At 39.9% G+C, this 24600-nt stretch overlaps 1 protein-coding gene across 4 annotated transcripts; it reads right to left on the bottom strand.

Annotated features, from left to right (window-relative positions):
• Positions 1 to 2289: 2289 nt before the first annotated feature.
• LOC117529639 (nucleolysin TIA-1-like) lies at positions 2290 to 22475 on the bottom strand. Of its 4 annotated transcripts, none has more exons than XM_034192479.1 (12): positions 22284 to 22475; positions 19359 to 19455; positions 18953 to 19051; positions 17209 to 17263; positions 16948 to 17035; positions 16638 to 16713; positions 13258 to 13363; positions 6802 to 6900; positions 6633 to 6717; positions 6407 to 6512; positions 6041 to 6189; positions 2290 to 3923 (listed from the first exon to the last, which is right to left on the bottom strand). In XM_034192479.1, exons 1-12 carry the CDS (start codon positions 22307 to 22309, stop codon positions 3800 to 3802), a joined length of 1110 nt encoding a protein of 369 aa, XP_034048370.1. In that variant the 5' UTR covers positions 22310 to 22475; the 3' UTR covers positions 2290 to 3799. The 4 variants fall into 4 exon arrangements, with proteins under 4 accessions (XP_034048370.1, XP_034048368.1, XP_034048369.1 ...); XM_034192477.1 differs by having other exon boundaries at positions 6374 to 6512; positions 22284 to 22474; XM_034192478.1 differs by having other exon boundaries at positions 6041 to 6186; positions 6374 to 6512; positions 22284 to 22473.
• Between the last annotated feature and the right edge of the window lie 2125 nt (positions 22476 to 24600).

Below are 24600 nucleotides of genomic sequence, written 5' to 3'. Positions count from 1 at the left end.
AATGACAAGGCCCTTTCTCACCTGACTTAAATCCTATTGAGAACTTGCAGGCTTGGAATTTACAGTGTATCCAGAAAGTATTCACAGCACTTCCACATTTTGTATAGTCTTATTTCAAAATGGAGTAAATTCATTTATTACCAAAATTCTACTTACAACACCTCATAATGACAACATGAAAAAAGTTCATTAATTTTTTTTTGTCAAATTTCTTAAAAATAAAAAAAACTAAGAAATCACATATTACACCCTTTGCTTAATACTTTGTTGTTGATGAACTTTTAGCAGCAATCACAGCCTCCTCTTTGCAGCACCATCAGGTTGGATGGGGAGCGCCGGTGCACAGCCATTTTCAAATCTCTTCAGAGGCGTTCAGTTGGATTCAGGTCTGGGCTCTGGCTGGGTCACTCAAGGACATTCACAGAGTTGTCCTGAAGCCAAACCTTTGATATCTTGACTGTGTGCTTATGGTCATTGTCCTGCTGAAAGATGAACCGTCGTCCCATCTGAGGTCAAGAGCGCTCTGGAGCAGGTTTTCATCCAGGATGTCTCTGTACATTGCTGCATACTTCCACATGGGTGACCCAATGGGCCAATGCAGTTGTCCAGGGCCTCCACCTGGGGCCCAGCTGGTTAGAGGTGGGCTTGTGCTAGTCCAGTTGGCTACCCACATGTAGCTCAACAGGGCTAGGTTGACTTGGGCTAGCCCTGTTGAGCTACATGTAGATAAGGCCAGTTCCTGCCGCTGAAGACAGCATGATGCTACGACCACCATGCTTCAGGTGTAGGGATGGTGCCTGGTTTCCACCAAACATGGCACCAGGCATTCATGCCAGAGTTCAATCTTTTGTCTCATCAGACCAGAGAATTTTGTGTCTCATGGTCTGAGAGACCTTCAGGTGCCTCTTGGTAAACTCCAGGTGGGCTGCCATGTGGCTTTGACTAAGGAGTGGCTTGTCTGGCCACTCGACGATTGGTGGACTGGTGCAGATGGCTGTCCTTCCAGAAGATTCTCCTCCTTCCACAGAATGCTGAAGCTCTGACAGAGTGACAAACAGGTTCTTGGTCACCTCCCTAAGGCCCTTCTCCCCCAATTGCTCAGATTAGATGGGATGTCAGCTCTGGTGAATCTAAACATCTTGTATTTGTGGATGATAGAGGCCACTGTACTGATTGGGACCTTCAAAGCATAAATGTTTCTGTACCCTTCCCCTGATTTGTACCTTCAGTCCTGTCTTGGAGGTCTATAGCCAATTCCTTTGACTTCATGCTTGGTTTGTGTTGACATGCAGTCAACTGTGGGACTGTATATGTAGACAGGTGTGTGCCGTTCCAGATCATGTCCCATCAACTGAATTTACAATTAAGTTGTAGAAACATCTCAGCGATGATCAGTGGAAACAGATGAACCTGAGTTCAATTTTGAGCTTCATGGCAAAGCCTGTGAGCACGTGATTTCTTGTTCCATTTTTAATAAAGTTGCAAAAATTCCCAAAAACGTTTTTCACATTGTCATTATGGGGTACTGTATGTAGAATTATGACGAATAAAATTAATTTCATCCATTTTGTTATAAGGCTGTAACATAAAATGTGGAAAGTGAGGCAATGTGAATACTTTCTGCATGTACTGTACAGTGAGAGAAAACAATACAACTCTGAACAGTTCTATTTGGTAACATACTTTGTTTCTGGGTTCGTTTCACAAACGCTGTACCAAACCATCACGGTGAAGCTCTCAATTTGCAACTGCGGATACAAGCGTCAGAAATGAGATTCCTCCATCGGGTACCTGGACTTACACTCCTGGACAGAGTAAGAAGCTCGGCTATCCGGGAGGGACTTTTGGGTACAGTCACTGATTCTTCACATCAAAAGGAGACAGCTGAGGTGGTTCAGGCAACTTGTGAAGAAGAACCCCTGGTTGTCGCCCTAGGGAAGTCTTCCAGGTTTGTCCAATTGGGAAGAGAACTCGCTTGGCAGAGATCCAGGATACATTGGAGAGATTATAGTTCCCAGCTGGCTTGGGGATTGTCTGGGAAATTACAGGACTAGGGCAAAGAATAGGGAAGTGTGGGATGAGCTGCTTGGTCTGCTGCCACTGTGACCTGGATAAGCGGTAAATGTATGAATGTTTGGGGGGGTTGTCGGTGGTGGTTTTAGAAGCAGTATAAATGTGGACTATTTGAGCTTCAGCATTTTAATGGGACAAAACAAAAACAGGGACTTGTCAACATAACTTTCCATGCTAAAACAGAGGCTGCAAACATTCCGAGACATCACCCACTCAGACGTCTGATCAAACTTTAATAAGGCAACACAACAGATTTTTCAACTGTATTAAAAATCTTGAGCACAGTACAAAACTCTGATCATAATTATCACACTGCATTAAATCCTTCTGCCACTGAGGATTAAAATAAAAATTTTGCTGTTTTGTCTTTGCATTGACAATAATGTTACTAGTGCTCAAAGTCTCCAGAAAAATCAAATGTTGCAGTGCTTCTGTACAGGTAACATGGGCCAACACGTGACAGGGACACTGCTGTCGGCAGAACACATTAACGCAAGGAGAAGGAAGCGCGCTTCCCCATAAACATTTGTCTTTGTCCGCATTCCATGCAGTTCAAAAAGACTGGTTACTTACAGAAATCAGACTTCCAAATAAAATTATTCAAAGCCAAATGCTAAAAAAAACAAAAAGCATCAAATTATGTTTACATTTTTTTTCAGCACTCGTGCAACGGCAATGATTCCTGCGATTTGTTGACATGAGAAATCAAAGCCCTAATTTATAAAATTAAGTCGACAGTTGGCATCCAATCAGCATTATAAACAAGCCCAGCATGTAACCTTGTTTCATGGCATCACACCAACTGTTTTTTTTTTTTTGTTTTTTTTTGGAAGAGCCCCGAAATGAAAAATAAGACCTTCGCATGTTTGCAATTTCAATTTGCCCAAAATTAAGTTACCACCCCACCCTTCCCAGCAAAAACATCAAAATGGCATAGACTTTTCTGAATCTGGGGAAAAAAAATAATCCTGGCTTTGTGTGCAAAAGCATCACTTCACGCACACAACAAAGTTCACATTTTTCATCCAAAGACTTGGATTCTCAGTCTGTTCCAGGAGGGTCGTGAAGAAGAGCTGACATGCACTCGCTTCCTGGTATCCACTTGTCCCCAACTCACCTTTTCTGTCTAATCAATGGTCATTTTCTTCTTTGTAAACAGTTTGAGGAGGACTTGACACCCTGAGAACTTGACTGGACTTTTACTACAGCGGACACAGCAACAGTGTGAGCAAGAGGTTCCAAATAAGACAAACAAAAAACAAAAAGAGCACCCCCTGCATGTCTTGTGGGAGCACCTTCATACTCATGGACAAGTGAGACGACACTCCATAGGTATTTCTCACTGTATGACTGCTGGACATTGGTATAAATTTCCACCTTATCTTCAGCTCTAAGGGACAAGCATCGCCACCTTGTGTTTATATCAGGATATTTCAGGCTATAGAAAAAGAACATATGTCAATAAAACCAGACCCTAAGACCAGGAATGCAATGTGCATTAGCAAAAGCTGATTTAAGCGTTAACGTGTTCTGAGAGTACTGGGAGACTGTTGCCTTTAAACATGGGAGACTTTGGGCAGTGGGTGACCTATGGATTGGTAAGAGATAATGGCAGCTCAACCTCCCAAACACAGAATAAGTGTGTGGGGCACATCTAATGTACTCCTTTGCCCGGCAGAAGATCGACCTTGTGCCCTCAAAGGATCTGAGCTACTGTGGCCAGCAATCAGTGAGTGTGGAAGCGGGCTGTGCCCATGCCGCCCTGGTTTGTTAGCACTGTCCCGTTGACTCCCTGCCCGGGCTCCACCATCCCACCAATGCCTGTCCATCCAGCTCCAGCGTGTAGGTGACTGCAGTGACAAACAGATAGAGTTACACGTCGACACAGCTCGAGTTAGGGATTGATTCTTCATCGCAATGCGGATGATTATGAATCAAATCACAAATGTCAAATCGATTTTATAAATTACAGTGGTAGGAACAGGGCTGCTGGTCATTGTTAATGAGCACTTTTCACAGCCCTTATGTAAATTTGTGTCTCTACCTTTACTCAAGTCAATATTTTTTAACTGGTAATGTACTTTTTATGCAAGTGCATTTGCCAAACGGCTTCGTTCCATTTTCTCTGCTCATATAACCTGAAGGAGAGAGTCTGTGGTGCAGCTGCAGCGTCTGCGATGTTTTTTGGACTATATATACACAACACACCAACGGACAAGAAGCATATTGTAATATAAATTTGATAAAGTTTACTGTTAAGGTTAGCTTATGTCTGTTAACATGCCAGGCGGAGTTACTGTTCTTTACTGCATTGTGGGCGCTGCTCCCACTGGTCTGATGCTAAAATGCTTGTAATATGTAGCACATTCAGGAGAATACTTGGCATTATTAGTAAGTGGCTGACCCGTCTGGTGGGGTGCCAATCCCATGGGCAGGGAAACATTGGCCACAACTGTCTAAAATGAGCAGATAAAAGTCTTTTGACTCCTTTCAGACTTGTACAAACTTGACAAATTTGACCTAATTCTGTTCAGGAGATTATGTTATATCTTACCCTATATAATGCCCCATTAAAAAAAAAAAAAAAAAAAGAAACATTTTATCCTCACAAGCATGCCGAAATCCAGGGCTGTGAAATGAAAAGTGTGAAATCTGAGGAAAACTTGCAGGGGGTGGGGGTGGGCAGCGTCCTGGAGCTGGGGTCTGGGGTACTGCGGGGACCCAAAATTAAATTTTTATCTAATGATACTTTTTCAGCATCTCCTGGAAGAACAAATCTCAAAATTAGTGGATATTTAAATGATCCGATATTCAACCTTTTATTTGACCTGTCAATGATGATGTTGAAATAACAGAATATGATGTGGAAGTAGGAGCTGGAATGATTTTCCTTTTAACTGTAAACCAAATTATGCATTAATTCAGAACAATTAAACTACATGAAATTTATGAAGACTGAAAAGACTGTTAGAGCATTTCAAAAACCACAGCTAAAGCTTGTAGAATATTTGGAAAATCGTGGTAAAATATTAATAACATACCTTATAGTAAAAAGTCACTTATATTCTTGTGTAAATTCAGGCAGCCTAAATCCATTCAAAGCCACAATATCTTTTTTTTTTTTTTTTTTACAATGAAAGTAAGTCTAGATTAGTGGAAAAAAGTCACAATCTTGTCTAAAATCCTGTTTGAACAGCAGAATGTTTATTTTCCAGGGAGAGAAAAATTCTTAGTGTTTTCCTGAGGGCACAGTTCACTTTTCCCGTTTCTTTTATCTTTCAGGTGTGTTGATGAAGCCAGCGACAATTCCACGGATTCTTGTCCTTATAAGACTTTTTCAAACCGTCTTTCTTGCCATTGACAGCGGAACAGCTGGTGCAAGATCCAGCATGTCCACTTGGTGACGAGTATGCTTTGGCCGAAAGCCGGCCCCGAAGTTTACCGAGCCGGGCCCAGAACATGCGGCGTGTTGTTATTGACAACCACAGTCAGCTGTGCCGTCTCACTCAGACACACAGTATGCATGTTTATCACACTACTAGCATGCAGTACATCGACTGTATTCAACATGGAAACAAGATTTATTAAAAAAAAAAAATCTGATATTTTCAGTTCCTCACTTGGTATGCAGGTGCTGTATATGTCGTTTTTCAGATTTGAAATGACGTATGTACCCGTTTCTAAGAATAAATAAATAAATTTTAAAAACCCACCTTCCCTCACCACTTTTTCTGATGTCAAGGATGATAAACTAACTTTTTTTTTTTTAATTTGGAAGGGTGCAAACAAAGGAGAACAACCATTTCAGTATCATACCTTTCCACTCTGGGGTATAATATAAAAATACGGTAAACAGTTCCAGAAAAGCCAACAGTCCAAGAAAAGAACTGCATTCCGCTGGCATGAACAGTAAAGAAACAAGTGGCTGTGTGTGTTCCTTTTATCCCAAGTGATTTCCAGTACTCACTTGTACCCATGCTGATCCCAGGTCTGTCCATACACTCCATAGCTGGGCATCTGCCATCCATTGGGCAGGTACTGACCAATCTGATGTGTGTTACTGTACCACTGACCCCACTGGCTGTAGGGCTGTGCTGCAAAGCTCACTGGGTTCTGCTGACACACACAGTTGTATTTTAGGAACTCAGTATCATGTTGTCTCCACATCATACAACAGGAGAGTTAGTGTCTCACAGTGGAAGCAACAACAGAGCCCGTTCAGTTTTTTATAATCCATCACCGGAGTGATTTTAAAAAGGAAATAAAATCATGTTCAACATACTAACTATGACGTGCATACCTGGGCCATCGGTACCTGCTGCACAGGACTAACCATGTCCGTTGCTTCTTTGCCCCAGTAACACTTAACAACATAGCCCTCTATAGATGTGCCGTTGACAGAAACAATAGCGTGAGCTGCTGCTTCATGGGAGTTAAATCTGAAAACAAAAGGGAACGTGGAAGGTTTAATTCAGAGACGTCACACATTGTACGTTAATATTCAAGTCCTTGTTACAACAAATGAAATCACTTTCTACTCTATAGGTTGCTGACGTCACCTCACAAATGAGTAGCCTTTGTCAGGAAAAACACGGATTTCCATTATTTGACCAAAAGGTGAGAAGGTCTGTCTCATAATTTGTTCTGTGGACAACAAAATATGCATCATTAATAATCAATATGCATGATCAAACTGTGTATTAAATGAAGCCTGAGTGTGTAGATCACCTGTGAGACCTGTTGTGACTCCGCCGCAGTAGACTGTGCAGTTGCTGGAGCTGGACTGGTTCACTACTTCATCAAAAGATAGTTGCTTGGCATTTGCTTCTAAAAGGAAAAGAAGTGCCGTTTTTACTCCATTTGTTGCATTTTGCCCTGAAATTACTGATATCCATTTCATTCATGACTTAATCTTGTTTTCATTTGTCATTCAAGGACTGGCTTTCCTCAGCTTGTGCTTTAAATGCTGTCTGGTGGTTAACGCAGAAAGACAGCTTCATTCCAGCAGCCTCTGATCAGTTCTGAGACACCAACATGTGAAGTTTAGTGAAGTTTGGAAGACATTAAACACCTACTGTGAAAACTTCATCAAAAATACCTTCAGTCATACAGTAAAAACGACTAGTAAGTAACTAGTAAGTAAGTAAACGAATAGTAAGACTAAAAAGATTAATCCAGGTTTTGAGTATATGTCTTATTGTTACATGGGAAACAAGGTACCAGTAGATTCAGTAGATTCTCAAAAATCCAACAAGACCAAGCATTCATGATATGCACACTCTTAAGGCTATGAAATTGGGCTATTAGTAAAGAAAAAAAGTAGAAAAGGTGGTGTTCACAATAATAGTAGCATCTGCTGTTGATGCTACAAACTCAAAACTATTATGTTCAAACTGCTTTTTTATCAATCCTGTGAATCACTAAACTAGTATTTAGTTGTATAACCACAGTTTTTCATGACTTCTTCACATCTGCGAGGTATTAATTTTGTTGGTTTGGAACCAAGATTTTGCTGGTTTACTAGCCCCCTGATTGGGGTCATTGTCTTGTTGAAACACCCATTTCAAGGGCATGTCCTCTTCCGCATAAGGCAACATGACCTCTTCAAGTATTCTGACATATCCAAACTGATCCATGATACCTGGTATGCGATATATAGGCCCAACACCATAGTAGGAGAAACATGCCCATATCATGATGCTTGCACCACCATGCTTCACTGTGAACTGTGGCTTGAATTCAGAGTTTGGGGGTCGTCTCACAAACTGTCTGTGGCCCTTGGACCCAAAAAGAACAATTTTACTCTTATCAGTCCACAAAATATTCCTCCATTTCTCTTTAGGCCAGATGATATGTTCTTTGGCAAATTGTAACCTCTTCTGCACGTCTTTTATTTAACAGAGAGACTTTGCGGGAGATTCTTGCAAATAAATTAGCTTCACACAGGCGTCTAACTGTCACAGCACTTACAGGTAACTCCAGACTGTCTTTGATCATCCTGGAGCTGATCAATGGGTGAGCTTTTGTCATTCTGGTTATTCTTCTATCCATTTTGATGGTTGTTTTCCGTTTTCTTCTATGCGTCTCTGTTTTTTTTTGTCCATTTTAAAGCATTGGAGATCATTGTAGATGAACCTATAATTTTTTGCACCTGCGTATAAGTTTTCCCCTCTCCAATCAACTTTTTAATCAAACTACGCTGTTCTTCTGAACAATGTCTTGAACGTCCCATTTTCCTCAGGCTTTCAAAGAGAAAAGCATGTTCAACAGGTGCTGGCTTCATCCTTAAATAGGGGACACCTGATTCACACCTGTTTGTTCCACAAAATTGATGAACTCACTGACTGAATGTCACACTACTATTATTGTGAACACCCCCTTTCCTACTTTTTTTACTAATAGCCCAAATTCATAGCCTTAAGAGTGTGCATATCATGAATGCTTGGTCTTGTTGGATTTGTGAGAATCTACTGGTACCTTGTTTCCCATGTAACAATAAGAAATATACTCACAACCTGGATTAATCTTTTTAGTCACATAGCACTACTATTATTCTGAACACTACTGTACATTATATGAGGACAGAATTAGTAACTGTTATGCACTCAATATCACAATTTTTTTTTTTTTACTGTCCACTATTTTAATTTGGCTCCACCATGTGTTAACAGTGTTTGAATAAGCAGCGAGTTGCTGCTCTCTGCATCAAACTGAGGTGCTCCTGATCAGGGTTCAGTGAGAAGTGTCACTCTGCCTTATTTTAGTTATTGTAATTATGGGACACACACATCTAGCACACCCAGATAAGATGGATTTCATTTTTATTATTATTATTATTATTATTATTGGCCAGGGGTGGTTGCCATGTGGTCAGTGCACTTGGTTTCATTCATTTTCATTTCATTTCATTTATTTATTTATTTGAGACAGGGACAGTGCACAATATACATTATCCTTAAATAGGAGAGACGCATTATGCCAGGTTGTAGCACACGTGCTAACGTGTTTCACTGTGGAAGGTTCCCGTGTCAAACCCGGCCCCTGTCACATTTCTCCACGTAATGTGGAGTTGCGTCAGGAAGGGCATCCGGTGTAAAACTTGTGCCAAATCAACGTAGATCCACCTTGAATCTGCTGTAGCGAACCCAAGTGGAAACAAAGGAGCAGCCGAAGGGCTTTACGACTATTATTATGCAATCATTATCCATTATTGTTTTCTAAAACCGACCACTTGTGAGTTAAATCATGGACCTGAACTCTATAGATTAAAAGAATAGGTGACATGTACATAATAATGCAAAATTTGTAGATTTTACTTCTCTTTTGGACTAAATGAATTTTGAGCATTTCTTAAGGCTAATAAATTCTTCCATAAGTACATTAGTATTTAATTTAATCAAAAATACATAGTTTTAATTCATGTTAAATAATGCTGTTACCTTATACTCTTCTACACTGCTACATAATACTGTCGTGTAATTTTCTAATGGTCAAAACATCAACACCACTCTCCATTAAGTCCACACAACTCAGCCGTGGATGAGGGCATCACTGTTCTGCCCCTCATCAACTTGCATGGACATAGTGGAGAGTGATGTCACCAAATGGTAAGAAGACTAAAGTAACTTGCAAACAAACCCCACAATTGGGGTTTGTTTGTTTTTTTAACCCATACCAAGGTCAACATGGACACATTAGATGCTGCCAGACGTCTAATGGTATTTTCACTTATTCAGGGGTAACAGGAAACGGTTTGCTTTGATGTTTTTAGCTTGCCCGATAAGCTCCATTTTAAAGCTGTTTAAGTCTCGATGGTGTTAACATTCTAACTCACTTGACTGATAATTGTTCTTATCCTAGTAAAACGTCAAACCCAAAAAGATTTACAAACAGAGCTCAGTTTAGAAAATTCCGATGTTCCTCTTTAGTACAGTATGTGTGGTACACGGAAATTGTAGAGTCGTTTATTCATGTTAAGTTTTGATCGGGGTAGATTAAAGCGACCATGGGCTCCAGGGCTACAATTCTGTGTGGGCCCTTAAAACCACATAATTACAAACAGCACTTCCAACCCCTGGAACAAGCAGCAGTGGCCTTGGGGACCACCAGACCTAGATTTAGGAAATAACAGAAACTGAAAGGCTTGTTTCAGATACCCGTAACTTTAAAACCACACATATACAAGGGACCAAATTCTTTCCTTTGAAAGACCATAAATTAATCTGGATGGAGGCCAACAGTACGTTTGTGTGTGAATTACATGTATACAACTTAATTACACGTAAATGTATTATACTTTCCAGAAATGAATGTTGAAAAGCTAAAACACAATCATTTCCAGACTATAGACTGCACCTGAATATTAGCCGCACCCACCAATTTTAAAAAGAAATTGTACATAAATAAGCCGCGGATCTCCATGTTGTAACATGAGATATTTACACAGAAAGATGTTAGAAAGATTTTTTAACTTTTAATTAAATAAGTACCATAAATGCTTTTTCCCCTTAAGTGTTACACATAAATATATATTGACATGCATGTCATCCAGCGCGGTGTCTCTGCTCCACACAGAGAACTGAAGTAATTTTAACGTTTTGAGATTTCATCGCGTGCAGCCAGGATTGGATGCAGTCTGTGGTAAATGAGACGTTAATGAGGCGCTGTGACTTTTTCGACTTGTTGCACCAAGACAGAGAACCAGTGGCGAAGGGAGGGGGGAGAAGGCTCCGCTCCGCTAACTGATCTGACAGAGTAACTGTGGTGCATTTTAAGGCATGAGGAGCACAGCTTTCAGGAAATCAATAGACAGCATCAAGTGACGTACTTCTTTATGAAAAAGCCTGTAAAAATCCATAAATTAGCCACATCATTGTAAAAGCTGCAGTGTTCAAAGCGTGTGAAAAAAGTAGCGGCTTATAGTCCGGAGATTACGGTAATATTTCTAAATTATTTAAGATCCGCATATTATACGTCAGCAGTAGTAAATCTTCACTGATGAAACACACAAATTGAATTGGTCAAGTTTTAGCTTAATGTTAACATGATGACACAGTAATGTATATAATGACAGTGATCAGCAGATATCTTCAGCGTGCACAGAAACACACAAACGGTGTATGCTAACCCGTTTCAAATGACCCACTGTCACAAGCAAGCAAAAGTTTGTGTGATGATTGTTTGCCAAATGATACAGGAATGTTCCATGTAGAACAGGTATGTAATTGTGCAGGAACTGTGGTGTGACTCAATGAAATGCCATTAAAGTATAACGTTGACTGACTGAAATGTCTGAGATTTCTTGGGGGGTGTCAAGGACTACCAACCGAGTCTGGAGTAAGAGATGAACCTACATTATTACTGAAAAGGCTGTATGAAGTACTAAAATGTAGGTATTGCCACACCACCCCTTCCTGGGTGTTGGTGGTGATATTAGCAGTGAAGCCACAGTGAAACACCTCGACACACTTTGTGGGGAGTAATTCTGCTGCTACATTCCCTGTGGGAGTGGCTCACTTTGTGTCCTGCCTCCTCCAGTCTTCCAGGCAGATGGAGATGCTGTTCTCCTGGCAATGCAAGCAGTATTCGTTTCCATCTGGGGGACGGCGTCACCCCCACAGACTGAATCAATGAACTTGTTGTCGCTCTTTGGAAAAGAAAGGGTGATCACCTGGGCTGCAACAACGATATTTACACTGCTGTTTGTGCCAAACAAGGTATACGCAAGATTCAGTCTAATTTACTTGCCAACCACAGCAGCTGAGTTTCATGCCCAAGAAGTCAACCATCGACTGTATCCCAGCTCTGAGAGGCTCCAGAAGTTAAGGCTGTGCGCAACTGAACGTCTGCATGACAGCACAGACATCGGTATCGGTGTGTGTATGTGCGTGTGGGCATGCAAGAGAGAAACACTGAATAGAGCCATCATTTTAAAGCATCTTGAACATCTAGGGGAGCTACGATCACTACCTTTGCACCCCCCCAGGACTAAACCTAACCAACTTTGTTAGGTTCCTTAGATGACCCCAAAGATTCAATGGGAAGACCATTGCAGGTCACAGCAAACTCATTTGTGTCTAAACTACATTCATTCATGGGTTTAAGATTCAAAATGGCGTCCAAAATGGCCACCAATAGACCCTTATCATTGAATCTGTGATATTTAAATTGTGTATATGTTGTTTAAAGGTGTCTTAGTGAAAAACCCTATTTTGGCGGCCATCTTGGGGGGGTGTGCAAGGTACTGGTCGTAGCTCCCCTAGTACAGATGGAACAGCAGCAGTCCATTTACTCATTAAACACACGCCTTAATGTCAGCAGTGCTACTTTGTAGCTGATGCTAATTTCTGCAAAGTGTATGATTTGGTTGATCAAATGTTCTACGCAACAGGTTGAGGATTCACAGAATCCCCAGTAAGTTGCTGGACCTCACAGCCGGCCTATAGACCGTTACTGAGAGTACTGTTCAGAGTCCCATTGAGTTCCAAAGTTCAGAGATGTGTTCTGGCTCCCACTCTGTTCAATGCATTCATGAACTGGGTGTCGGGTCGGGTTACAGAGTTCATCCCCGCCTCACAAAAGCAGCCAGGTAGCCAGGTTAAACGGGCAAGGGTTTAGTTTTTAGGTCCCTGTGACATCCGAATAATACCATCAGGATGTTCTCAAAATACAACTAGCCTCAAGCCAAAATATGATATACTGCCATTAATTGCACTGTTTGTTGCTATTACGCATTTTAATTGAAAATGCATCATTTGTCAGCCATTTTGGAATAAAAACCCATGAATGAAATTATTTATGTACATATTTACTTATTGTGACCTAAAACTTAAAAATTAAGTCCTTTAGATTTCATTTAAATGTTGGTGGTGGCAGAAGGAATAATTTGGTGGCCATGTTGGACACCATCGTGATTATCTGGTTTTAGGATAGTTTTTATTTTTGGGGAACATCATGACTGTGTTTTGAGGTTCCCCAAGGAACCTAAAAGAAAATGTTTGGCTAGGTTCAGGGGGTGCAGTGGGTGTGGCATGACCATCCCTACTTCTAAGAACTGCACAATTTGGTTCATTGATGCAGCTTTCAGAAACAGAAGCTGAAACAGAACCACACCGTAATCTATTTTACATAAACAGGTCACAAAATGATGGTGTTTAAGACTGGTTTATAAAACTCTGCACATACTTTCATTTGTAGTTTTCAGTGCAGGTTTCCTTGTGGCCCAGTTCGTCCTGATCTGCCTGCCTCCTAACCACTGTCCTCCCATCTGCTGTATGGCATTCTCTGCATCCTGTGGACAGCAATAAAACCAAGACAAACATGAAACAAGACAAGAATCAACTCAAATTCCTCACAAATTAGCATCTTTTACACAAACTATAAAACTCAAACATAGGTGAGAATGTAACCGTGAATGTTTGCGTTAGCCTCGTGACGGACTCCACACCTGTTCAGCGAGTAACACTCAGGCAATGTGCAACAAATACAACAAAACTCAGTTGGTGAAGAGGTACAAGACCTTATGTAGACATGTACACAATTTGATAAGCACAGCTTTCAACAAACTAAAAATAAATTATAGTTACTGGGAGAGGATCAACATTTAAGCCATTTTCCCCTCCACATAACATCCCAGTAATACAAGAAACTGTGCAGTCTGGCTTCAATTTCAATTTATTTTCATTTAAATAGCGCCAAATCACAACAGAGTTGCCTCAAAGCGCTTCACACAGGTAAGGTCTAACCTTACCAACCCCCAGAGTAACAGTGGTAAGGAAAAACTCCCTCTGAGGAAGAAACCTCAAGCAGACCAGACTCAAAGGGGTGACCCTCTGCTTGGGCCATGATACAGACATAAATTACAGAACAATTCACGGATGAATATACAAGAAATGCAATTGGCGCACAGGACAGGAGGATCGCCAACATGAATACAACTCCCATCTCTGGATGGAGCTGCACCTTAAACAGAGAGAAAAAAACTGAATCAGGCATCAGAAAGACAAGAAATACTGTATAATCTGTCAGCATTAAACAACAAGAAAAACAGAGAAATTCTAAGGTGATCGCCGGCCACTAGCTCTAAACTTCACTAAAAGACCCAGAATTTAGGTAAAGTTGAGGCCGCAGCCCGCTCCAATTGCTAATAAAATGAATTAAAAGAGTAAAAAGCGTAAAATAAAACTGTACCAGTATGCTAGCCATACGAAAGGGAAAATAAGTGCGTCTTAAGTCTGGACTTGAAAGTCTCCACAGAATCTGACTGTTTTATTGACACAGGGAGATCATTCCACAGAACAGGGACACGATAAGAGAAAGCTCTGTGACCCGCAGACTTCTTATTCACCTTAGGGACACAAAGTAGTCCTGCACCCTGAGAACGTAAAGCCCGGGCCGGTACGTAAGGTTTAATTAGGTCAGCTAGGTAGGAGGGTGCCAGTCCATAAATAATTTTATAGGTTAGTAGCAGAACCTTAAAATCTGATCTCACTGGGACAGGAAGCCAGTGAAGAGATGCCAAAATGGGTGTAATGTGGTCGAACTTTCTGCTTCGTGTCAAAAGTATGGCTGCAGCATTTTGAACCAATTGGAGACCCCTAATGCTAGACTGTGGTAAACCAGAAAATAGAACATTGCAGTAGTCCAATCTAGAAGAGATAAATGCATGGATCAGGGTCTCAGCATCAGCCATAGACAGGATGGGACGAATCTTCGCTATATTTCGCAGGTGGAAGAAAGCAGTCCTAGTAATATTTCTAATGTGGAGGCCAAAGGACAACAAAGGACCAAAAATTACCCCAAGGTTCTTCACTTTGTCAGTGTGATGTATGACACACGAGCCGAGGCTGAGCGTTAACTGGTCAAATTGATGCCGATGTCTCACTGGACCAAGAACCATCATTTCAGTCTTATCAGAGTTTAAAAGTAGGAAGTTTCTAGACATCCAACTTCTCACTGCTGCAAGGCAATCTTCTAAGGATTTTATGTGAACGAGATTACCAGCAGTTATTGGCATGTATAACTGAGTATCATCTGCATAGCAGTGAAAGGTAATCCCAAAGGGGTGCTATATAAAAGGAGAAAAGCAGGGGGCCTAAGACAGACCCCTGTGGAACCCCAAATTTCATGTCACTAAGGTTAGAGGTAGTGTTACTGTACAAAACACAGTGAGAACGACTGGTCAAGTATGATGTCAGCCATGCAAGGGCACTCCCAGTAATCCCAAAATGATTTTCCAGCCTATCAAGTAGAATATGATGATCCACTGTATCAAATGCAGCACTGAGATCTAACAGCAGCAGAAATGTAGTGGTGTCTGAGTCCATTGTAAGCAGAAGATCATTCACCACTTCAGTGAGAGCCGTCTCTGTGGAATGATATTTTCTAAAAGCAGACTGCAGTGGCTCAAAGAGATTATTCTCAGGAAGATAGTCCACGAGATGCCATGAAACCACTTTTTCCAGAATTTTAGAGAAAAATTATAGATTTGATATCGGCCGATAGTTTGTCAATACACTAGGGTCAAGATTAGGTTTCTTAAGTAATGGTTTAATCACTGCAGATTTGAAACATTTAGGAACAGATCCAGAAGTTAAAGAAAGGTCCAAGTTAAAGAAAGGTCTGGTCCAAGGATTTTAATACAAGAAAGCAGATCCCACAAACCTAGACTCGACGCTCCCACGTGCCTTCAGACGAAACGCAGCTGAAACGTAATGTCTTGTTATGAAAATCCTTCTCCGTGTCACTCCAACATGAAGCTGTATTCGGTGATGCAACAGACAAAATTTGCACGACAGATTCTCCGATCCCAGCCAGAGAAGTGGCTTCCCTCACGAGACCCCTTCTTGCAGTCACCTCCAGACAGCGTTACCACTCTGTATTATAGAGCCTTTCTTTTGCATTCTATCACTTAGAAATGTTCATGTGTCCTTCCCCTGCCTTGTCAAATAAAAATGTCTACAAAAGTGATGATCATATTAACAATGACCATGATCGTGACAGCATTGAAATTGGACAGGTGTATAAATATACCAGGATTCCCTTCATGGTTAATGTAATGGGTTTTTTTTTGTTAAAACCCTTAAATTAAAGCTGAAAAAGCTACACTACAAGCACATCTTGATTGTATCATGTATCAAGAGGATCTTTGGTTCAAATCCCAGCCTGACCAGAAAATCATTAAGGGCCCTCGGGCAAGGTTCTTAATTCTCATGTTGCTCCCAGTGTGTAGTGAGCACCTAGTATGGCAGCACCCTGACATCGGGGTGAATGTGAGGCATTACTGTAAAGCGCTTTGAGCATCTGATCCAGATGGAAAAGCGCTACATAAATGCAGTCCATTTACCATTTCATCTCCAGTGTGGTGGTATCCAGAAGAAAACTACAAAAACTGTGTCACTATCCAACTACGTAGTTACAGCCTTGACTGCAGACACCACTTGCTTTAAATTTGAACAATCTTCCCTGGATTTGAAACTTGATTTGATAGCATCCCATGTTTTACCACAGGCAAAACCTACACCCAGTCACAAGTACTTCAATACTTTATCAGTTCCTGTACTCACCCACTTGTTGAAGAAGGAGACAAAGCCATATCCCTTAGATTTACCCGTGGCCAGGTCTTTCACTACTCGACAATCACTGTGGGCAAGCATACAAATAAATCATTACTTCTAATGAAAGATCCTCAGTATGTTTCACTTATCACTATTCTTGTTATAGTAAAGGTTGTAACTTAGCTAGAAAAGGAGTTACACCACAAATAACAGGAGACAAAGGCACTGCTAATGTAGCATGATTTTAGTATATTGCAGCATGCATTAATAGCCCTAAATGTAAAATTAACTAATTTAATAATTATGACAAAACACTTACGATATTTGCCCAAATGGACCAAAAGCTGCTTTTATGTCTTCTGTGGTAATTTCAGGACTTAGATCTCCAACAAAGACATGGAAGTGAGCTAAAAACAGGTGTACATTTGATTATGTTACACAAAAACCATTTTGCGGCATTCTGCTGACATGACGGGGCTTCTTTCATTTACAGATAACTAAATGATGACTCAGACAATACCCACATCCATTTAGGCAAAGCAAATTCTGGAAGGAGAAACTATTTTTGAAGACTACTCACTGCTTGTGTCTTTCTTTTGGCTGGTTGGGGTTGTGGCCCAGTTGACTTTGACTTCCTGCAAGAGAGACAGATGCAGAGAGCAAGGAAGAGAAAAAGGTGAGACGTGAAATTCCCTCAAGACGAGAGGAAGGTGCTGTTTTGCTTTTTACTTTAAAAACACACCAGCTTTACTTGTCAAATTTTTGAGATTGAGAACTTAAAAAAACTGGTTTCTGTATACCAGATTTGGGTTTTCAAACCACCACTACAAACTGATAAATCCATTTGTTATTTATCAAATTTTTACATACCTTTGATAAATTAATAAGACAGTAAAATACAGCTGAGAGTAAAAAGGGATATCAAAATTTCACGGTCAAAAATCAGGAACATTGCAGTCTCAGTCTAGTACAAATTTGGAGCAAAACTGTAGGAAGTAAGGTCCAAATAACAAGGGACTTACAAACAAGTGATTTTTACGAACTTGTTATACTCTTCAAATGGTCCTTCAATACCTGTTGAGGATAAAATATTTTCAACTGAATGTATTTTTCTTGAAGTTGCTCTTATGTGGATTCTATGTGGAAATAAGTTTGCAAAAGAACAGCAGTAAAGATGCAGGGGAACAGAAGAGCATCATTCATGTTGATCAAAGAATGTCACATGATTAAACAGCAGGGCCACATTCTGTTCATTTATACACAGATGGAAACTCGAAGCAAAATTTTAATTTAAAAAAAGAAAGAAAAAAAAAAAGACAGCACAGAGAATGACTGTACAAAAAAACATCCTGACGCCACTTTCCTTTTAATTTTCTAAAACCACAACTATGGTACAGTTAACAGTTTATAGGGACATATCTACAATATAATGAAATTCACAAAAACTTTGCCCACTCTGCCAAGGAAATAATGGTTTAGCCCCCTCACAATTTCTCTATTGACAACATACAATAGTACGAATTCCAAGGGCGAATGGTTGAGAGGTAAACCTCTGGCCAAGAAATAATAAATTACATTCTGAGGTGGGTTAGGATCCAGGTGTGCATCCAGAATCTTTTTGTAACCTCGTCAATTCCATGTTATCTACAGGTGGGTGAAACAGCGCCCCCCAAAGGCACATCAGGACAGTTAAAAGCAGACAAAGATGACTGGCTTTGGCAAAAGTCTGCATTTTCTGGGCACCTTTGATATTATGTTTCCAATAAAACATGTTTAATGTCAATTAATTCAAGCTTTGTGTGTTTTATTCTCTCTCTCTCTCTTTTTAATCCTTAACTTAGCCAACTGGCCTAATGTCAAAATTCATGGAATGAATTTAATTTGAAAACAACAATAACAAGTACAGTAACAGTTAATGTTTAATTTTAACAAATTTCTATTATTTATGTACAAATTAATGGTATCATAAAATAAATTGTTCTGATTTATTAGAACTTCAATCCATGAAATATGAGTGCAAACATTCGGAGTAGTATAGGGAAAAGCTAACTCAATATTATTGCATCATATCCCCTTAAAATTAGACCACACCACAGGCAGATGATGATACAGTGATGGTAGGTTTTATAAAATTTGGATAAATCACATTAAGATAGCTGATTCTATTCTGTTGTCCTACCTTGATTAATTCAGATTGTACAAGGGAGAAATCATGCACAGGAAACTAAAATACATCAACAAAGAAATTTTTCCAGCCTCTTCATTTTAACCCTGCCCACCCAACCCTGCCCTCATCGACTCACCCAGGAGATATGATAGCTTACCTTACCCAGTATTTTCCGACCATTCATAGCTGATATTGTGGCAGTAGCATGTCTATACTCATAGAATTCCACAAAACAGTATGGATCGTGACCTGCAGTCTGAAGCAGACAAGAAACACACATATGTCACTATGGCGAACATGTCGTTTGCCTTGATGTAACTTGAACCATTAATTCAAGAGGCCATAATAATACAATCTTTTCTGCACTAAACATGCAAAGCATTCTGATGTTAGCTCTCAGAGGAGTCTGCAGGGCTGAGGGAGTAACTAGTGGAAGAAGTTCAAGCTCAGACTGAATGTTGTCTGACAGATGTCTGCACATCTGACAGTCAAAACAAATTTTTGAACTATAAGCATTGCCTCAAGTAAAGGGATACCAACCAACAGATGCCTTGTAAACTCACATCAATTATCATTTTACAGCTCTTGCAGGGACCAATCTGCCCAAACAACTCCAGGATGAGGGCCTCCGTCACATCCCGGGACAGGTTCCCCACATACCTACACAAACGGAAAGAAAAAGAGAAGAGTGGGAAATTAAAATAATAAAAAATTGTCAACATTAATTTGCCAGTTTTTACAATCAAATCAGGTAAGAATATTTTTTAAACATCTGTCTCCATGATTCTGTAAGGGCTATAAGAATGGTAATGGTTTACTTTGTTGTAGACATTAAAAGTTATGAACCACATATTTTTTCCAGTAATCATACAGTAGTGTTCAGAATAATAGTAGTGCTATGTGACTAAAAAGATTAATCCAGGTTTTGAGTATATTTCTTATTGTTACATGGGAAACAAGGTACCAGTAGATTCAGTAGATTCTCACAAATCCAGTAAGACCAAGCATTCATGATATGCACACTCTTAAGGCTATGAAATTGGGCTATTAGTAAAAAAAAAAAAGTAGAACCTGTTGAACATGCTTTTCTCTTTGAAAGCCTGAGGAAAATGGGATGTTCAAGACATTGTTCAGAAGAACAGCGTAGTTTGATTAAAAAGTTGATTGTAGAGGGGAAAACTTATATACAGGTGCAAAAAAATGATAGGCTGTTCATCTACAATGATCTCCAACGCTTTAAAATGGACAAAAAAAACAAAAAAAAAAACAGAGAATAACCAGAATGGCAAAGGCTCACCCATTGATCAGCTCCAGGATGATCAAAGACAGTCTGGAGTTACCTGTAAGTGCTGTGACAGATAGAAGATGCCTGTGTGAAGCTAATTTATTTGCAAGAATCCCCCACAAAGTCCCTCTGTTAAATAAAAGACGTGCAGAAGAGATTACAATTTGCCAAAGAACACATCAACTAGCCTAAAGAGAAATGGAGGAATATTTTGTGGACTGATGAGAGTAAAATTGTTCTTTTTGGGTCCAAGGGCCACAGACAGTTTGTGAGACAACCCCCTAACTCTGAATTCAAGCCACAGTTCACAGTGAAGACAGTGAAGCATGGTGGTGCAAGTATCATGATATGGGCATGTTTCTCCTACTATGGTGTTGGGCCTATATATCACATACCAGGTATCATGGATCAGTTTGGATATGTCAAAATACTTGAAGAGGTCATGTTGCCTCATGCTGAAGAGGACATGCCCTTGAAATGGGTGTTTCAACAAGACAATGACCACAAGCACACTAGTAAATGAGAAAATCTTGGTTCCAAACCAACAAAATTAACGCCTCGCAGATATGAAGAAATCAAGAAAAACTGTGGTTATACAACTAAATACTAGTTTAGTGATTCAAAGGATTGCTAAAAAAGCAGTTTGAACGTAATAGTTTTGAGTTTGTAGCGTCAACAGCAGATGCTATTATTGTGAACACCCCCTTTTCTACTTTTTTTTTTACTAATAGCCCAATTTCATAGCCTTAAGAGTGTGCATATCATGAATGCTTGGTCTTGCTGGATTTGTGAGCATCTACTGAATCTACTGGTACCTTGTTTCCCATGTAACAATAAGAAATATACTCAAAACCTGGATTAATCTTTTTAGTCACATAGCACTACTATTATTCTGAACACTACTGTACATTAGGTGGAGCTAACGGGTGAAGCTACCAACAGCTAAAAGTGCTAATGCTGTTAGCATACAACATTAAATCCAACTAGAGTTTCACTGCAAGAGAGATGTCTGATCCACTCAGACGTTCAATTACCTGATGTTCTTATGGTCTCTTCTGTAGAGGTAAGGTGAAATTAAATTGTCTATTTATTAGAATTACTGTACAGGGTTTTTTTGTATAAGATACTGTGCATATTCTTTGTATTTGTTCTGGTCTGCCTCTTGTGCATGAAATTCTGTTAAAAAGGTAAAAACACGGTGTTCTTTTTGAGGCTAAGAACTGATGAATCGATTTTACATTGTTTCTTATAGGAAAACTGGTTTCAGTTTAAGAACATCATTTTGGAACCAATTAAGGGGAGAAGGAGTAACAGAAAAACAGAGGACAAGGAAGGAGAGGAACAGTAATAGCCAGGAACCCAGCAATCAACATTTCTGGTATTTAGATTTGTATAGTTATATTTGCAAATTGTTACGTTTGATACTCTGTGTGCTTCTTACCCTGTGTGCTGCTATACAATGCGGCTGGAACCTGAATTTCCCTGAGGAAGTCTTACCAAGGGATCAATAAAGTTCTATCTAATCTAATTTCTAAAACTGAGGTTTCACTGTATGTGAATTGAAAAACATAAATTGTGAGGACAGGTTTAAAGAGTTAGGTTTAACATATTTGGGGAGTAGAAATGTTTGGTTGAAAAGTTTAAAATAATACATGGGTTTGAGTCAATTGATCCAAATGTTTGTTTGTTTTTTTATGACAGCCTACATTTTTAGGAACAGGACTTTGTGTAACAGTTTACCGACATGTGTGGTTCCCTCACCTGATGTAAATGTTTCAAGAATTAATTACGACAATTATAAAACTATGTTTTATTTAAAGACATCAATCATTGCAATTTGATTATTTTATACTCAATATGTGTGCCTTTTCGCATAACTAAATAAACAAATAATGACTTAAATATTATTCACCCTCTATACTGCAGTCACTTGGTTTAACTTTTACATTTTATTTAGGTGGGAAAACAACGCTTAATCCAGAGACTTCTTTGGAAGCTAGCTGGACCAGTTTGGTGGAGATTACCACTCCATTAAATATATAACTGCAAAATTTTGTAATAAATTTGTTTATAGGGGAGTAACACAGTGTTTACCGACAATAAACAGACTTTCCGTTGCAGTCCGTTCGGTACCGAGCTGCCCCTGAACGTTACATGGCGAACACAACCAGCTAGCTTAGCTTCCGCTAACGCACACACTTACAGGGTTTTGGAATGCTCGTCGTCCATCCTGTTTAACTTGCTGGCTGACAACAAGTCACAAGCCTAAAACCGAATCCGCGTCGACCCCAGCACTAAATACTTTTATTGCGCAGTATTCCGTGAATTAGCACCGCTCGCTACGTTAGCTACACACTGAACAATAGGCAATCGACAAAAATGGCGGAGACACCGAAGTGGACATCATAGAGGTAAACACTAGCACAGATTTCGAGCACGTTTCTGCGATATTTTCGTCCGCCATCTTGGAAGAGGGAATGTTACGAGCTTGTGACGCCACCGCTCTAACGACAGCAACACCAAAATCCAAAGCGCAAGTCAGATAAATTTAGGGTGATAAGTCTGCTTACAGAGAGGAGGTTCAAAGGCTGGTGCACAGAAAGCAACATGACTCTCAATATCAAAAAAGATTAGATAGAACTTTATTGATCCCTTGGAAAGGTTCCAGCAGCATAGTAGCACACAGGGTAAGAAGCACACAGAGTATCAAAAGTGAAAGTGAGTGTGTACACAGCACTGTGGACAGCTCCGCGCACGCTGGCAACTATACTTGTTCAGCAGAGAGGTCATTCTCATGCTTGAGAAGACTCAAAACCTACCTTAGATCTACTATGGGCCATAGGGTCTCCACATGAGGGCTGGTGTGCTTGAAAGAGGTCATGCCAACATGGAGGACATTAACACCATTGTGGATGTATTTGGCAGATGAAAGGTAAGGGACAAAATCTTATTCTAATTATTGCCATATAACCTATTACATGTACCAGTGAAACACAGATATTCACCAGAATCTTATTTGTTTAGCTTTTCTAGTTGATATGTAACTCACACCAAATGAAAGAGCTGCTAATACAGTTGCTCCCTGCCTTCTACGCCTGTGGAGATAAGACATATTTCTACATCAATGTCAGCTCTTATTCATCAGGAAATAGAAATGATTTTTTTTCCAAGATTTTCAAGCACATTTTGATTTTTTTTTTTTTAGAAAGCTGGATGGACTCAGAACAAAATGAGACTTTTGCTTTGACTGAGGGAATATACAGCTGAATTTTCAGTAAAAATGCAAAGTTCTTCTGATTTGCTGGAATTATGAGAGAAGCAGACACAGAGACGTGTAATTGTTTATTGAGGCATTGGTAGATGTCTGATTTAAGGGGAAACCATTATATACATGCTTTGTAGAGTATACGAAGATGCTTGATTCCATAAATCAGTCTGCTCTATATTATAATCTAAGAGGAACAGATCTGGGACTCAAAAGCTACCGTTAAAAAAGCAACTTACAGCATTTTACAGCAGCAATAAGGGATATTTCGGACTGTGTGCATGAAGAGTGTTGACTTCCATTGGAATTTACGTGTTATTCAAACGTAGTTAAAAGAAATAGGCTTCTTATCGACTGCTGTTGGTGATTAGTCGCATCGGGAGCAGCCCCTCACAAGATGGCAGCCCGAGCTACCTGTTGCTGGCTGCCTCAATGAATAAAGATGTCCGCTCTAGTCTTTATTCAGCTCTACGGTCAGCACATGCGCGCGACAGTTCAGCCAAAGGTGATTTGTAAATAAAGTCGTCAGAAAAATAGAAACATGTATAGTGCAACATTTCAACAACAAATTCGTAAGATTTTATTATTTACTCTGCCTTTTCGGTTGTGTTGAAAATATTTTACGAAGCCGAGGTGACGTTTCTCACATTACCTCAACCCCATTTATGAGAAACAGGCATTCCTAGGTAAACGCCTAGACTTGTACCCTGTACCATCCAGCCAGTGAATAAATTTGTTGGAAGCCTATGGAGAAAGCTGCAGTGTGTTGGATTTAGTGCCATCTAGTGGTGAGGCTGCATATACCGTTTTGGTTTGATTCACTTGTGATGGGGATTTTTGCTCCCTTACTTTCTGTTACATAAGCAATTTCTGTGTGGTTTTCTATTAAACAAAATGAGGTTTCACCAACTTGTAACAAAATACGGCATTTTCTCCATTCTTCCAGCCAAACTGCAAAAACACAAAGCGCAAAGCAACTTTATTCTGTTCATGTAATAATGTCGCACAGACCTGAATGTCTTGTGGACACTGGATTAATGGAAAATTAGGAGAGCAGGTCAGTGAGTTTTTGGACAAACAAAAATGTCATTTTCTGATGATTTTAAAGCTTTTACATTCTAAAACTTAAGTATCAGTTGCACCACCACACACGACCCCCTGCAGAAGGATTTGTATGAAGTTATGCAAACGACAAAGCAAAGAGACGGCCGCCAGGTGACGTACAGCATGAACAGTCAGTGAGACCATTTCTGCA

Source organism: Thalassophryne amazonica, chromosome 17, assembly GCF_902500255.1.
Source record: "Thalassophryne amazonica chromosome 17, fThaAma1.1, whole genome shotgun sequence".
NCBI lineage: Eukaryota > Metazoa > Chordata > Actinopteri > Batrachoidiformes > Batrachoididae > Thalassophryne > Thalassophryne amazonica.
This window is presented reverse-complemented; position numbering and strand designations above follow the sequence as displayed.

Bases quoted from the DNA above. Each gene is read 5' to 3' on its own strand.
- LOC117529639 (XM_034192477.1), bottom strand. From the start codon at position 22,309: ATGGACGACGAGCATTCCAAAACCCT. The intron at 13,364-16,637 runs GTGAGTACAGGA...TGCTGTCCACAG, and splicing joins TCTCCTTCTTCAACAAGTGG to GATGCAGAGAATGCCATACA. The intron at 6,190-6,373 runs GTATGCACGTCA...TGTGTGTGTCAG, and splicing joins AGCAGGTACCGATGGCCCAG to CAGAACCCAGTGAGCTTTGC.